This window comes from Gavialis gangeticus, unplaced genomic scaffold, assembly GCF_001723915.1.
Source record: "Gavialis gangeticus isolate Ggan-Ray unplaced genomic scaffold, GavGan_comp1, whole genome shotgun sequence".
Classification (NCBI taxonomy): Eukaryota; Metazoa; Chordata; order Crocodylia; family Gavialidae; genus Gavialis; species Gavialis gangeticus.
Window position 1 is genome coordinate 30,702,759 of NW_017728997.1, and position 16,981 is coordinate 30,719,739.

Sequence of the window (16,981 nt, forward strand, 5' to 3'; positions counted from 1 at the left end):
GCATCTCTGTGGAGGACCCAGCCTCTGGTTGCCTCAGGACACTGTCTGGGACCCACTTTTTTTCACTTCATTTTTTTTTTTACCCATATCCAGGGGCCTAATTTTGCCCCTGCACTGCAAACTTGCAGGGGTTTGAGATGCTGCAAGAGGCACATGCAGGATTGTCTGGACGTGCCCATACTGGCTTTCCCTTGTCACTCTGCCCAGCTCAGTGACAAGTCAGTGATTTAAAAGCCAGCAGCTAGGAGTGGGGCTCCAAGGAAGTTGCCCTCATCTGGGTTTCAGTGGCCACTGGATAAGCAGCTGGGCAATTTAAAAGCTGGTGGCTGAGAGTGTGGCTTGAGGAAGTTGCTTATAAAGCAACTTTTAAATCACTGCCCTGCCATTCAGTGGGCAGCAGGGTAGCAAGAGGGAGCTGGGCTGAGAAAAGCCTATGCACACTCAGCTCCTGGCCCATCTGGCTTTTAAACTCATTCAGTTGAGTGGTGGACAAGCAAGGAAAAGCCAGAGAGGCTGGGAACTGGGCATGCAGAATCTTTCCCCAACTTGGCTCCCGCCTACTGATCTTTCAGCCTCCCCCTGCTGCCTGTGCTACCCAGCTAACCCAGATCAGAGCAGGGCAATCTGTGTCTCAGTGCTGTACCATGGTGGCAAGGCCCAGGAACCTTGCCACTGCAACCAAATGCTCCTGCTTCACTCCACACTGCTTTGGGTTGGCCTAGAGCAGCACAAGGCAAGGAAGGATGCTATGCCAACATCACAAGGCTTCCAGAGTTTTTCTGCAGTGGCTGAGTGCTCCCCCCCTGTCCTTGCACTGCTCCAGGTCAGCCAGGAGAAATGTAAGGAGCAGGAGCTATTCTCCTGAAGAGGAGAACTGGGAGGGTCTCTATCATAGAAAAATGGACCCCCACCAATCAGATGATTGGCAGGATGGGGAGTGCATTCTCACAGAGGTGGAACCCTCCTCAGCTGCCTGTGGGTGGTGCTGCTTCTCAGCAGCTGCCAACTTCCATTTGACGGTCTGTCCCCTTTCCAAGCAAGGGAAAGGACAGGCTGTCAATTTATAGGCTCCCCTAACAGTGCAAGTTACCCATGGAACAGCCCTCTAGTGACACCTGGCTAAAGAGTTTCCTGTGAAGCTCTCCAGCCACTGACTGGAGATATGACTGTGCAGTCCAGCTCCTCAGCTATTTTTCTACCAGAAGAAATTTCTTCCAGTAGAAATGAATGCCTGTAAACAGCTGGTGTCAATGCAGATATACCAGTATACCAACCCCCACCTCTATAGATTACCTGAAATCTTGAGGGATTGCATCATGAGTCTTGGGACACTTGTATATTCAATAAAACAGCTGGAGAATATATTTTATCTGGAATCAGTAAAGGAAAGAGGACCTGGTCCTGCAATTTTTCCATAAGACTTCCGTAAAAATAAATGCAGTATGGCTCAAGACAAATATTTATGACCCATGCCAGCTTAATTCTGCTCTTACTGATGTTAGTGGTAAATCCTCAAGAACGTAAATGGAAGCAAAGTTTGGTCAAAGCCAAATGCTTTTGAAAATCATACTCTCAAATGTGTATGCCCACACTGCAGTCACTCCTGCAAAATTCAGCTGAGATACTGAGTAATGCCCTGATAGTTAGTTTGCACTGAGCTGCCATGGCCAGACCACTACTTGTATTCAAGCTATCCAATTTAATACTAACTCTGGTATATCTACTCTACATCAGTCACAGCCACGACTAACATAGACCATATCCTATCCAGCGGTTCCCAATCTGTGGTACAGGTACCACCAGTGGTACGCAGACAACCTGTCAGTGGTATGCATTAACAAATTTATTATAATTACTTTATATGACAAAATTTTGCTGGTGGCACTTAAGTTTGTATCATTTTAAATTGGTGGTTCACAATCTGTCACTGTTTGGGAACTGCTCTCCTATACAAAAGGCCTAAATCCTAAAGTCCTTTCTTACCCATAAGTAGACTCATGGTTGAGCAGGTTCAACTAGTGAACCTTCAACTACTGTGTATAACAAACTGCTAATACTGGAGGGTTTTTTCAAAATTCATAAGAAAGGAGAACTCCATCCTGTAAAAATTATCTAAGTTACTATGAAAAGTTCAAGCAAGATAAATAATTTCAAGCAGCTTCAACAAGACTTTTAAAAATATACAGTAAGCATTTTCTTCAAGTTACAATGCAAATCTATGTATATCATATTCAATTAGCAGATACAGTTACGTGAAATATTACCTAATATCCACATATTATTCTTGAATTTGCTGAGGTTCATTTTTTTCTGAAAATGAACCTACATTATCCTAATCAACATGCACGTTTCAGTTTGGCTTGATATTTTTCATTCTATAAAGCAACTGGGTCAAATAAGTCAGCTGCACTTGGGCTCTTAGCAGCTATTTAACAAAACTGATTGCCTCACCACAGTAAGCAAGCTATTTGCTCCAATAATTCAGTTGTAGGCAGGTTTTTAAACTAAACCTCCCTAATTGCTATCATTGTGATTTTGACAAATTGCTATGTTTGCCATTATTTAAAAGGTGTAGATTGGAAATTAACTGCTATATTGTAAAAGCCTTATCCTTTTCCACTGGGGGAGGGGGAAATGATAAACAAAACAAAAACCTAAGAAGGAAAGGAAAAGGTACATGCAATAAAAGCATTTTATTTAGTTTGTTGAGTTTTGCATTAATTGAAGAAAAAACTACCTGGATAATATAACTGTGCAACCTACCATTCTAATCTTACACTATAATCAATTATGTAGCTTTTGAAATACCGTAGTAGGTTTTTCTATATCTGAATTTAAGAGATGCTTTTATATCTGGCTCACCTGCCTTTTCAAAAGGTAAGCCTACGCTTAGAACACTCTCAGACAAAGGCACACTTCACTGGAAATATAAATGGATAAAAATGAAGCTTTAGAAAGTTAAAGCACTGAAGCATCAATCCAAAGCATGCATTGGAAACAGCAGATCATTTACATGCATGAGGGGTATCTACATGCAAAAGACATTGATTTCTATGTTAAAAAATGTAGATATGTTTTCAAGAACCAACACATAAAATGCAGCATTTGCACACACAGAAGTTCAACTGTAAAACAGAACTTATATTACCATGTTTATTAGAAGAACCTTTAAAGCACTTAAATCTGCTTTTTTTCTTCTCTTCCATTAAGTCAGCCAATGTAACCCCTTGGTGTTAAGTACATGTAATCCCATCATTTACACAGTAGATGGCAGCAGTCGCAATGCAAAAAAATAAAAATATGTCCACATACACAACACAAGCAATGTTAGACAAAACATAAAATGAAATTATCAACAGCATAACTAATCACAGCATAAAGTCATCACCTTTTATATGGATTTCTGCATTACCAAATCCTCATCCTTTTGTAGTTTATGGAAGTGTATTCATTTACTTTGAGGCAACCAGGATTTGGTTGATGATAAAAAATAACCCAAGGAACTATCTTAGCAATGTATTTGTTATCTTAAGAGTTTGATCTATTCTGTTATTCAGCCAACAGTTAATACTCATTGGTTAACAGTAAAAATCCTTATAGAATAACATGGGCATGATATGAAATATTTAGATAAATGAAAACAGGGAAACAGGTTACATTTTTTTTTAAATGCTTAGGTAACACAGGTTCCATGACAATTTTATAAATTTTGCACAAAATCTATTTCTGCAGTTATTGCAGGAAAGTTTGGTCATTAAGCAAGGTTCAGTGATCTGATAAACTTGAGTATTATAGGAAAGTAGAGTTGGTAGGGACCTCATGATCAGGGATCCTGGTTTTCTCTTAATTAAAAAAATCCCCAATTTTTGGTTAAAAAAATGTAACCCAAATGTAATCTACATTGTTCCATGATTAAAATGAAAAAAAAAACCTAATGTAGATAGTGGTGTTTCATTTTAATCACAAAAAAGTAGATTTGAGGTTACATTTTTTAAACCAAAAATTGGAGATTTTTTTTAAATCAGAAAAAAACAGGATCCCTGCTCATGATGTCATCTAGTTTGGCCTCTATTCAAGGCAGGATCATTCCTGACTAAATCACCCTAGTCATGTCTAACCTGTTCTTGAAAATTGCCAGGTATGGCGTTTCCACAATATCTCTAGGTAGCACCTTCCAACTTTGTAAATACGAACAACATTCTAATATTATAAAAAGCCTTAGTCTGTCTGTCTGTCCATAACACTTTATTTGCACTCTGATTGGTTGTCTTGGCAGACAATCACAATGCTTACTGAAACAACCAATCAGAGTGTTCTCCACAGACAGAAGCGCTGCCGTGACAGTGGGGACTGAGGGGCTGGAGCAGGGGGGTGAGAACAGTGGTTCTGGCCTCGCCACCCCTGCACCCCTCAGTCCCTGCTGTCATGGCTGAGCCGTCCCCTCTCCCCAGCCCTGCTCCTTGGAGGCAGAGGGAGAAGGAGGGGGTGGGAAAACGGGCCCAGACCTGACATGGTGGGGGGAGGGGAGAGCAGGGGGAATGGGGCCAGATGAGAAGCAGAGGTGGGGCTGGAGGCAGGGCTCAGTCCCTGCTTGCCCCCCTGCCCCCCCGATGGAGGGAACTGAAGGATCAGAGTGGGTGGATGAGGCCAGCAGTGCTGGCTCCCCTGGCCCCTCAGTCCCCACTGTCACGGTGGCAGGGACAGCCTGGGACAGTGGAGCACTGCTATGATGGCAGGGATGGAGGGGGGGGGCCAAGCCAGCACCACTGGCCTCGCTCCCCCCAGCCCTGATCCTTGGAGGTGGCAGCGCAACGCTCGCCTTGTTCCCCAGCTCCGGCCTCACCACCGCTGCTGCTGGGCCCTAAGTGGGGAGGGCGAAGTGGTTGGGAGGAAGAGGGAAGAGAAGCAGGAAGTGGGGGCACAGCGGCAGTGATGCCCCATTGCCACCACCACTGGGCCCTGAGAACAGCTGGGAGAGAGGGAAAGGAGCCAGGGGGAAAGGGGGTTCCGCATGGCCGGACATACATTGGCAGGAGCACAGGGTGCCCTCTCCCATGCCTGGGAGGTGGCGACGCTGCAGGGTGAAGCAGTTGTGGGGGGGCCCACGGGGCCAGAGGCAGAGCAGTGGCAGCTCCATCCCTGCCTGGCCCCATCTCCCCCGGTCATTGTTGATGGGCAATTGGCTAGTCCCACAATAAAAGTTGTCATGAATGGAGCCAGCAGCTCTAAAATGAGTTTTTGCTTGAAAATCAGTTCTAGAAATTAGCCATTTGTACATCTGTATAACAGACAGCCCTGGGCTCTCAGGTACTTTAAGGTAAAGGCAGCCAAGCCAGGGAGCACTGCAGGGCAGGCAGGGTGCAGCACCTGCCAGTTGCCAGGGCAACAGGGCAAAATGAGGCAGTGAGCAGATACCTTCAAGCATTCAGCTGACCAGATGTACGCAGGGCCCTGAGAGCATATAAACACAAGGTTGGGGCTGGCAGGGGCTTCTCTCCCTGGCTGTGACAGGAGAAGAAGCTCCTGTTCAAGGATGCTGGGCCTAGTGTTTTGCTGCCTACAGGAACAGGGAGGTTCAGGGAACTTGTGAGGTACCCTGGCAGGGAGGCATGCTATACTTGGGGTAAAGGTTTGCCCTCATAAAGGGGCACAGGATTGCTTCCTTTGCTGTTATGTTACAGCCCAGGGGCTTATGATTTGCGTTACTGTTTTGACCGGTGGTTTGGGATGAGGCTGGAAGACGAGGTAAGGGAGGCCTCATTAGTGCCCAGGGAGCACTTGAGTGCCGTGAGCCCTGCCAGGGGCAGGGTCAAGCAGTTATTGAGCCCAGAGTGGGTAGAGAGAGAGGGTGCAGCCACACAGGAAAAAACAGAGCTAGAGCCTCAAAGCCAGGTCCAATTCAGTGGGGCCCAGGCTAGAAGGCCTAGCCAAAGTAAAGGGGCAGAGGCCAAGAAAGCCGAAGCCTCACAGAGGGAGCAATGTTACCATAACACCTGAGAGGCATGGGACATGGTAAAGAGGAGGATTTGGAGCCACACAATTAACCCATAAGGCTTTGGGTGTCCTGCCAGGGGACTGAGACCACAGAGGCCTAGCTAGGAAACTAAGACCAGTGAGCACTAGTAGAGTGCCAGGGGCCCTAGTGGAGGTTCAATGGAACCAGAGCTATGCAAAGGTCTGTGGGCAGACTTCCTATTTTATTTCCATCATGGTGTGGCAGGAAAGACAGGAGGGTGCCCTAAAGGTGGATTGGGGCATGGTTGCAGAGCCACCAGTGGGCATCACGGCCATCCCTGGGACCCCAACATGTTACAATCTAGAAGGTGAATCTAGACCAAATTTTTCTCTTAAGACTTTAAAGCTCTTTCCTAGACACTCACTACTCTGGTGCCAGTTATTTAAAGTTCACTCTGCACCTAACTTAGAAGTTCAACACCATGATGGGCACAAGTGCTGCTTCTTTCACTGAATGTGTCTACTGGATAGGTAACTAGAGATCCTTCCCTACAAAAAAATATACACAACACTTTGAATTAAAGGGCCATTTTTCAGGCTTCCATTGTTTATTTATACATGGTCACATTTCATACTAAAAAGGTAGCTTCACTCTTCATATATAAAAGCACATACTCAAATCCAGTAGAACTTCAGGAGATAGTCTGTTCAGCAGAAATTTCCACTCAAAAAACATGTATAGGCTTCTTCAATGCCAAGAAAACACTGGGTGATCATTAGCTTATTGCAAAACAAAAATGTGTGCGCTTGTGGAATGCATGTTATAAAACCTCTATGAGCCAGCTGAATCAAAATCTATTTTCACTAGACAACTGAAAAGTAAGACTACAATGTAAAGACTGTCCTAAATACTTACTTATGCCCTGTTTGTTTTGTGGTACAAAACAAGTTCAAAGTATTTGGCAACCATAGGATCACCCAGATTTCACCCACAACTGAAAACCTACTTCAATGATGCTTTTACATCCTAATTTTTTATCTGTTTTTTAAATTCCTGTGAACAAAGCCAATGGCTCATCTGCAGGCCAAGATGAAACCAGAGAAGTACTGGGTAGACTTTCCAAAAGTGCCAAAGTGATTCACAGGAGTTTAAGTCCAATTTACAAAAATAACCTAGGCAGCAAGGAGCCTAATTAACATTGAAGTCCCACAGCCCTTCCCAATCTGTGTGTGCACCAGGTGTTTGAGCCAGTTTTATCTGGCAGTGGCACCAACACTCATTTGAGAACCAATAAGATAAGTTAGGGCAGTACAACAGTGATTCCCAACCAGGGTGCTGCTAAATTTAGAAAAGCCCTAACTTTAAATAGATTGAGAACCACTGGTACAGAACCTAAACATGTCCGTAGGAGATGTCAGTTCAACAACAATACAATACCAATGGATTTTCAATAAGCAAGTTAAAGCATACAGGTCCACTGTACTCTTCATGTTATTAAAATCTAATTGAAGTCTACTGGAATACTACTTCCTTCCTTAGAGCCCTGTGATGACTGGGTCATTAATGTATAGAGTTTTTAAGACGCAACATGGTCCATGCTCAACGTTATATTTTTGCACTGTCTGAAGTAGTGCTCTCCTGTCATTTCTCACATATTTCTCATGTTATAACTTTGGTTTTAGAATCAAATAAAAGAGCCACCATGATCTGAATTTTAATTTCAAACTCCTGGCTTACCCTACATATTTTCTACCCACATCCTATTTCCTTATCTTATGCTGCAATAAAAATTTAGGGGCAAAACCAGCTGCACCCACTCCAGGCATTGTTCACCTGCAAAGGGGACTTAGGCCACAGTAAGTCATTCAAGTAACATTGTATCTTGCTGCAAGCAATACAGGTTCGGACATTATTGGCCATGAGAACAAAAAGTGTCTAAAACAGCAAAAACAGTAATAATGAATATGCATTGATGTGATACATGGAAACACTGTTCAGAATCTCTGTTTGTGACAAATTACTCAAGGCCACATTCCAGTACTTCTATATAGACTGAGTGATATCTAATTTGGCAAATACCTCTCCTTCATTCATTTAGATTATTTCGAGAGAGAAAGCTACTGCTCAACATAAATAAGAATATTGAAAGCTAGCTCGCAGTCTCCAATATTGTGGTTAATGGTACAATATTATGACACCCTGCAAAATACATCCTAACTTTGCATGTCACTCACTTACTCCATCATATATTTTCTAGTAACATTTTAATCACTTCTTTGCATACATAAAAAAGTCTTAAAAAATTCTATCAGACTAGTGTTTTAAATGTCTTTGTCAGATAAACACACTTCAGTTGACAACTACAAACAATGGACAGTTGATGCTAAGTCATAAATGTAATATATTAATTTCAGATTCTCTCCTGAAACTCTGGTTGGAAGCAGTAGAGGATTATCATGGTAGAAAACTGAAGGTGTTAAACATTCATAATCATGGTTGTCATTAGCACTGTGCCCTGTAATAAGTTAATAATAAGTATCCTACAATATAAGTTTTTAGATTTTGAATGGAATTCCACGAAGATTCCACCACAGGGTAATGCTACTAATAAAGATGACTTCAGCCATGTACAGATATTCTGTTTCTACCAAGAGAATTGCCACTCTCCCAGTAGAAGCCACAAGTGTACGGACATTCCAGCTTTTTCTCTCAAAGCAAAATCTGTGATTCCAGGAGAAAAATAGCCTGACTCCAACCAGTTAGAAGTTGCTCCTGGGAGAATGAATGTACACTTTTCCATGGCTTAACTCCTCCCAGGCACCAAGAGAACTGCAGTTGTGGGGAAAAGCTCCTGTGCCTTCCAAAGATTCTACCCTGGACTGGAGAAGGTGCAAGGGGGCACCTGCTTCTTCGCCTCCTGTAGACTGGGAGGAAGGAGAAGCCAGATGCTTCCTACAGGCTTCTCACACACTGGAGTCCTCAGTATGTGAAGCAGACAGGTGGCTTTTCCATGCTGCTCCATCTGCTTGGGTTCTGGGCACTGGAGTTCCTGATGCGAGAAGTGGGCAGGAGGCTTTGCCCTGCTGCTCCAGTCTCCCTGAGATGATGCTTTCCCCAGACGGGATCACCCCAGTCTCAGGAATACACAAGGAGCAAGGGCTGCAGCCTGAACGTTTGTAGTGCTCCCTGTAACAGGGAGAAAGGGCTCCTGTTACTTTAAGAGAAACAAAGAAACAGAGCAAGACCTGCCATCTGATGCAGACAGCTGAGCAAAGGCCAGCTGCTGGAAAGAAAACAGTTCCGAGGTGACAGGGCTACAAACTGTGACTGGCTATCCTGGAGTCAGCTGCCCTGCAACAAGCCACAAAGGGGCAAACCTCCAGGCAGTCAAATAAGTAAAGACTACAGAGCAGCTGGGGTAGATGCTACAGAGACAAGGAGGCTTATTAGTGGGCAAAGGAGAAATCCTTATGTCTGATTTGTCAGCATCAGAAGATCAGATGACCAGAATGGGTGAAGCTCAGAGGAAGATAAGCTCTGCTCTTGAGCCACAGCAGGTAGTCTGGCCCTGACCCTACGGAGTGGGGTTATTGGAGATAGTACAACAGGCACTCAAGGTACCATAGAGAGCTAGAAGAAGACAGGAAGCGGTAGGAGTAGGATAGGGACCCAGAGTGGGGTTTAAGTATTTTAGTTTGAAGCAGTTTGCTTGTGTGTCTGTTCCTGTTTCTGACTGGAGGCTTGAGTTGTGGCTGCAGGGGCAGCAGGAGGCCACAGGTGGGATGCCTGGGTGGTGCTCCGTGCCATAAGGGGCTCAGGCCAAGACAGAGCCTGCAAGGGTCTGGGACCCAGTGGGCTGCATGGGATAAAGTCAAGTGGTTTGTAGGCTAGGAGGAAGTGTGCAGCCCTGCAAAGGCAAGAGACCTGCTGGGCTGAAACTAGGATAAGGCTAGAGGTCCCAGTGGATGGAAACAGTGAGACATGCCAGGCAGGGCATGGCTATGGGAAGGATGAAGGCCAAAATTTATACTCCTCAGGCATGATTAGGGCCTTTCGGGCCACAATTAGAGCCCATAGGGCATAGGCAGTGGCAGCTGGAAGCAGAATAATTTTTATTAGTGGCCTGATGGTCCAGTGATGAGTAGAACCAAGGGTCCAGCTAAATAAGTTAAGTCAGACAAGAGGCAGCACTTCCAGGATCACTCCTGCACTCTGGGGCAGCTTCCCAACATAATATAATATTTATATCAAGGCATGGCAGGGGAAACAGCAAGGCATATGCCAAGGAGCTGGAGCAAGGCAGCCCCAATGTGGCCATCAGGAGGTGCCACAGCCACACTCAGGGGCCAGTCCTGTTGCACTCCTGCTGGAATCACTTAGAGTAGCAGAAATCTTCCATCACTAGAAATGATGGCTTGCAAGTATCTTTATCAAGCATGGTTAATGACTAGACAAAAGGAAAGTTGAGTATCAATTTTTTTACTTGCAGAATTCATAAAAATTGTTTTTCTTAACACAACCTAAAACTTTCACATGTAACCCTTTTTTTTGTTCTCAGTGCCCTTTAACTTCTGGGTTTTGCAGGTGGGATTTAGAATGTTCTGTTTAATGCACACATCCACTGACAATTCCTTTGGCTATGCCAACAACAGTCTAGATCTGAAATGTCATTGAGTTGCGTACCATCTGTATGGCAACTGTCTTTTTAGGAAACAAAAACAAAACAGAAAAACCTTTTAAAAACAATGATTTTCTTAAACCTCAGTAGCAGTTGTCAAAATAGCACAGCCCATTATTTCTACAAGGGTAACTCAGGTCACAATATAATGATATGCTTCCAACCTATCATTCATGACAGTAGGTATCTGAATATTAATAAAGATGTGGCTGTTCAACTAATACACATTTTTACACAACCTGAAATTAACGTAGTAATATTTGAGATGCTACATTTTCACTTTCACATAACTCTTTTTCTACGTAGATTAACTGTCTTTCACTAAGTGAAGTATAGAGCAAAGAATACATACTGTTGCGTTTGCCTTCTTCGTCACCCTCCTCATTCTCAGGGTCAATGTCTTCTGCCTGGGTAATCCAGTCTAAATATCCTTTCAGATCCTCTTCAAGCTGCTGTTTTTCACGTAGCTTTTGAAAGTCCCCACGGGCCTTGGCTTTTTCTCTTTCCTTGGAAAATTCTCTATTGAATTCAGATAAAACAGAACAAATATTGATTATGAGGCTGCCTGACATTCTGACCTAGAATTCTACACTGCAGAATAACATACTGATACAGCAAATGAACTACAGAAACTATATGGAAGATTTGACAATTTCTTTCAAAGCAAGACAGTGGTATCCAGAGTTGATATCTAAATTTCTTTCTTATTACACTTTATAAAACTGGTGATAGTATTGTTTATAAAAGTCAGAATTATTATGATTTAATTAAAACTTAAACATTATTGACAATTTCTTCAACTAATACTGCAGGCTTGGGCAATGTACTCCCAACAACAGTCTGAACTTTTATTTGTCTAAAGGCTACTAACTAAGACCATAACCATGCACTTATGAACTTAACTGAGTGTGCTAAGAGAAGACACTACTTTAAAGACAATTGGGAGATGCTGGCCGACTATACCCAAGGTAAACATAAGTCAAAAAGGATCCCTCTAAAATTAGCTTTGTGTCTAGCTCAAAACTCTCTATCTTTACACACTGCTTATACATTGTAGCACAAATATTCCCTGAGATGCTTTTTCTTTTCCTTAGATTACATGCCAAAGCCAGTGTCTGTGAAGAATGTGAATGTTTTTCCCCTTTGCACTCTTGGATAGCCTCCCTGTACTCATATGATAATCATAGGATATGCCGTACTCATATCAGTGTTATGCCCTTTTACCTGGTTGTCCACTTCTCAGGACAAATAATTTAGCTGACTCTGTCTTTGATTCAGTTCATCCCCTCATTCATCAAACTGTTTTAAATAAACTCTGACTTCAGCTGTACATGCCTTACTACACTGCCTTTCAGGAGCAGTACTTGATTTTACTGAATCAGTACTTGATTTTAGCAGTACTGGAGCAGTACTTGATTTCAGATGCAGTACTTGAGTTTACTGCACTAGGTCTTTAACACTAGGTCTACAGAGGTTATCAAGGCACTAGGGGCAATACAGTGTATAAGCCCCATGTCTTCCTTTACTGGGTATTGAAACATATTTTGATTTGCTTATGTATCAACAGATATAATTAATTGTTCAAAAGCATGCTTTGCAAATGATATGGTACTGTCACTACAAGACTCATTAAAGGATGTGTCTCGTTGGGCTTAATTTTGTCCTCAGATAGCCAGGCAATTTGTCAAGTGATATCAACAAGAACGGTGCCTTTCTTTCTGGAAAAGAAATGTCTCTCATTTGGAAACTAAAGTTTATTCCAGTGGAAAATTTCTAATCAGGTTCTCAATGAACAAAAAAGAAGATTAACAAAGAAGTTAGGTTCTAAGAAGCTAAGAAATAACTATGCCAAATAGGCAGCCCACATATGGAAAGATGAGTATTCCAGATGAAGAAGCCCATCCTTAAGCTTTCATTTTCATGAAACGCCCTTATATCTTGGGGAATGAGTGAATGAGTTTTCAATTTAGTCATTCACTAAAACATTAATACAGCTTTATATTAGAAGTGAAATAAAATTGAGTAAAATGTTCTTATGCAGACCAGATGTCTGTACTTCAGCTGTGCTTGTAATCTAATTTCTAAAATCCAATAGTGGTTATTACCTTGCACAGAAGGTGAAAAAATAGACATCCCTAGCAATACAACAATTGCAAAAGAAACTGCCAACAATTCTACACTAGGAGATTCTTTTCATTTCCTTCTTTCAACATTTTCTTGTGATTTGTATATTTTCAGAGTGAGAGATGAAGAGCAGTGGCTACTAGTTGAAAAGATTATGAGCAAGTACTTTACACATTTCTTCACACTGATCATAGAAGTATAGAAAATTATGGTTGGAAGGACCCCAGGAGGTCATCTAGTCCAACCCCATACTCAAAGCAGGACCATCCCCAACTAGATCATCCCACCCAAGGCTTTGTGTAGCTGGTCTTAAAAATTTTGAAGGTTGGAGATTCCACAAACTCTTTGGGTTACCTGTTCCAGTGCCTTACTACCCTCCTAATGAGAGTTTTCCCTCATATCTAACCTAAACTTCCCTTGCTGCAATTTGAAACCACTGCTCCTTGTTCTATCATCTGCCACCACTGAGAACAGTCTAGCTCCAACCTTCAGGTAGTTGAAGGCTGCTATCAAATAACAGAATAATAGAAAATTAGGTTTGGAAGAGACCTCAGGAGGTCATCTAGTCTGACCTCCTGCTCAAAGCAGGACCATCCCCAACTAGATCATCCCAGCCAAAGTTTTGTCTAGCAGTGTTTTGAAAACCTCCAAGGATGGAGCTTCTACCACCTCTCTGGATAACCTGTTTCAGTGTTTTACTAAATCCCCCCTCAATCTTCTCTTCTCCAGACTAAAGAAACCCACTTATCTCAGTTTCTCCTCCACAAGGCATGTGCCCCATCCCCCTAACCATTTTCACTGGCCTTCTCCAATTTGTCCACAACCTTTCTGTAGTGGGGCGCTCAAAACTGGACCCATGACTCCAGATCTAGTCTCACCAGTGCTGAATAGAGGAAAATAATCACTTCCCTTGTTCTGCTGGCAGTGCGCCAACTAATGCAGCCCATTATGCTGTTAGCCTTCTTCACATATTCAGCTTACTGTCCACTGTAACTACCAGGTCCTTTTCTGCAGCACTGCTGTTTAGCCAGTCAGTCCCTGGTGTGTACTGGTGCATGGGGTTGTTCCATCCTAAGTGCAAGACTTGCACTTGTTCTTGTTGAACATCATGAGATTTATTTTGGCCCAATCCTCTAATTTGTCAGGGTCTCTCTGAATCCCAGCCCCACCACATATCTATCACTTCCCCCTGCTTGGTGTCATCTGCAAACTTACTGAGGGTGCACTCCATCCCATCCTCCAGATTGTTAATGAAATTATTGAACAAAACAGGCTCCACGACCAACTTCTGGGGTAGTCCCCTTGATACTAGCAACCTGCCAAACATCAATGATCCAGCAGCTTTCTATCCACCTTCCAGTCCATTCATCCAACCTATAGTTCTTAGCTTACTTGCAAGAATGTTGTGGGAGACCGTATCAAAAGCCTTGCTGAAGTCAAGATATATAGCATCCACTGCCTTCCCTGCATCCATAGACCCAGTCATCTCTTCATAGAAGGCAATCAAGTTGGTCAGGCATGATTTGCCCTTGGTGAATCTACGCTGACTGGTTTTCCCAACTGTCGGCACTGGATTTATGACCCAGATATCTTGTTCCAAGCAGATCCAAACCCTCAGACCAACCACAACCTCTCCATTCAATAATAGGCACATTTTATTGATACACAGTGATAGCAAATAAGAATAATGTAAACAATTCTATATCTACCAGTCCTAAAGCTGTTACAGAGGAAAGGTATGTCTGGCCAGTACACAACCTTCACCCTGAGGTTCTCTCTTGAATGTCAGGTGTCCGCAGCCTGGAGGTCAAGGGCCAAGCCCCACCCCAGTGCAGTGGGAGAGACAAAGCAGTGGTGTGCCCTCTATCCATAGTAGCCTTGGGTTCCCCTCTCAGGGACCCTTTGCTGCTCTGAAATCCCTCCTTTTGTATTCTTTCTCCCTTCTGATGATCATCTCTGGGCATCATTGATTGGTATCCCTGTAGTTGTCATGCTGTTCACATTCTTTCCTGTCAGCATATTTCTTTGTTCCAACAAATCCACCACATGCATACACCTTAAATTAGTTATTTACCAGGCTTCCTAATTTGGTCTGTTTACCAAAAAACAGAAATCCCATGGGCTCTGATGCCAGGTCACAGTGCCCAACTGCAATGCTGCAGAGTCCCTTATCTCTATTATGGAACAGTGTGGTACATGTCTTCAATGTCCCAGCCTGTGTGGCTGCTGACTTCAGACACAGTGGGTCTGGAAGGAAATTTTGTCACAAACAGGCTTTTAAAAATCAATTAACCCTTGCCATTCCCCATGATCATTATTTCATAGATTTCATAGACATTAGGGCTGGAAGGGACCTGGTAAGATCATTGGGTCCAGCCCCCCTCCCAAGGGACAGGAAATCTCTAATGTTATCTACTTTACCTAAAAGCCAGTTCCTAAAAGCAAACCTAAATACTATTTTCTAGCCATCATTAAGCACCATCTTTACCTCTAGGTGCTTAGAAATGGATTCCTTGAAGACCTGCTCCATGATTTTACCATGGACTGAGGTGAGGCTGACTGATCTGTAGTTCCCTGGATCCTCCTTTTTCCTTTTCTTAAAGATGGGCATTATATTTGAATTTTTCCGATCATCCAGCACCTCCCCAGATTGCCATGAGTTTGATCTTCAAAGGCGCTTCAGCCTTCACATTAGCCCAATCCTTAGGCTTTGAAACAGTTTTGTAACTGTATTATTTGATAATGTCATGAAATAAATAAATGCCTCTTTCATTTGGGATTCACATTAAGATCTGAATCCAAGTTAGTGCATTCATACACTGACAGCCCTGTTCTTAGGTCCAAATTCAGTCCTTGATCAGACAAAATTTTCATTGATTTCATTAGCAAAGCAAGAACTTCAGGTTTCTGACCCACTGGATCAGAAAGGAAACCTATGAGTGTCAGACTAAACTATCATATATTTAGGGCAAGAATCTTAGCCCTAAACTGGGCTAATATATTGAAACAAATAATTTATTTAACAAATTTCAAATCTTTTTCTCTTTGTGCTCAGACTGATTTTCTCAAATGTACATTTTAGAAATGTAGTCACCAAAATATCATAGAGTTTTTCTCAGACTGTAGATCATTCAAGAGTTGTTCACTGCAAGTATTCAAAACCCAAATCATTGTGCTGAGACACACTTATTAGCTGGCATATTTCTATGCATCCGTTGGAGGAATTCAAGTCTTAGATCTGATTATTGACAATTTCAAATTCTACATTTTCTTTCCCAAAATATTATACAAACTTGCTTGAAATTGGATGTCTGAATCACTGTTGCTCTGAAAAAAATGTATTTGCTAGGATACTGGTTGAAAGCAAACACAAGATAGGAGTGATAAGTCTACATAAATACTACCTGAAAAACTTTAAAAGTTTTTTCCCTTCACTGAATTTGCCTAGGGCTCAGGAATGCAGGAAACCTCCAGACACTGGGGATTGCAGCTGCTGGAATCCCTAGGTCTTTGGGGGTTTTAAACTTGGCATGGTGCACCCCTGTGGCTGAGAGCCCTGTCAACTGATGGGGCTCCCAGTCACCAGGGAGACCCCAATACACATACAAATTAAAGCTCAATAGCTACCAGCTATACATTTATTACACATTTTTGAGGTCTAACTTAATACCTGGTTGGAGCTTTTTATTGTGTGACAGCTACTTTGCACATGTGGCTGGTCTCCAGATAATCGCACTATTCACCAATTAATTGTGGAATACCTGTAACTTGTAGAAGGGGCCTTAGACATCCAAATACCTATGGGTACCTGTGAACATACAAAGCTGGCCAGAAACCTTCATCTGGATCTAGCCATCCACCCACTCCCTACCACCAGAATGACTGGTCAGGGTCAGCTGACCCTTCACTCCCTCCCATGTAAACCCCTGACCCAGAAGAGGAAGTGTCTGGTCAATAGGGCTCAATTCCAGTCCAGACTGCTTTGATGTTTGACTTGGGACCCAGGAACAGGAAGGAGAGGAGGGATCCAGGCACACGTGTGTCCTGCATGCACGTGTGCCCCCTTACCTGACCCGAGGTGGAGGCGGAGGCAGCAGCAGCAGATCCCCCTAAGGTAAGTGGGCAGAGGGACGGGACACAGCTGAGCCGGATCTGGAGGGGACGTCCCCCGGGTCCCTCTTAGCTGACCCGGTAGGGAGCCATGCTCCCGAGCTGCACCGCGC

At 43.1% G+C, this 16,981-nt stretch overlaps 1 protein-coding gene across 1 annotated transcript in view; it reads right to left on the reverse strand.

Annotated features, from left to right (window-relative positions):
* CACNA1D (calcium voltage-gated channel subunit alpha1 D) overlaps positions 1–16,981 on the reverse strand; it is a 325,917-nt gene that overhangs the window by 252,391 nt on the left and 56,545 nt on the right. Inside the window, exons 7-8 of the mRNA XM_019504611.1 lie at positions 10,987–11,153; positions 3,149–3,226 (exon numbers count right to left, since the gene is read on the reverse strand). Of these exons, the coding sequence (XP_019360156.1) occupies positions 3,149–3,226; positions 10,987–11,153 (245 nt within the window). The remainder of the gene's footprint in view (positions 1–3,148; positions 3,227–10,986; positions 11,154–16,981) is intronic.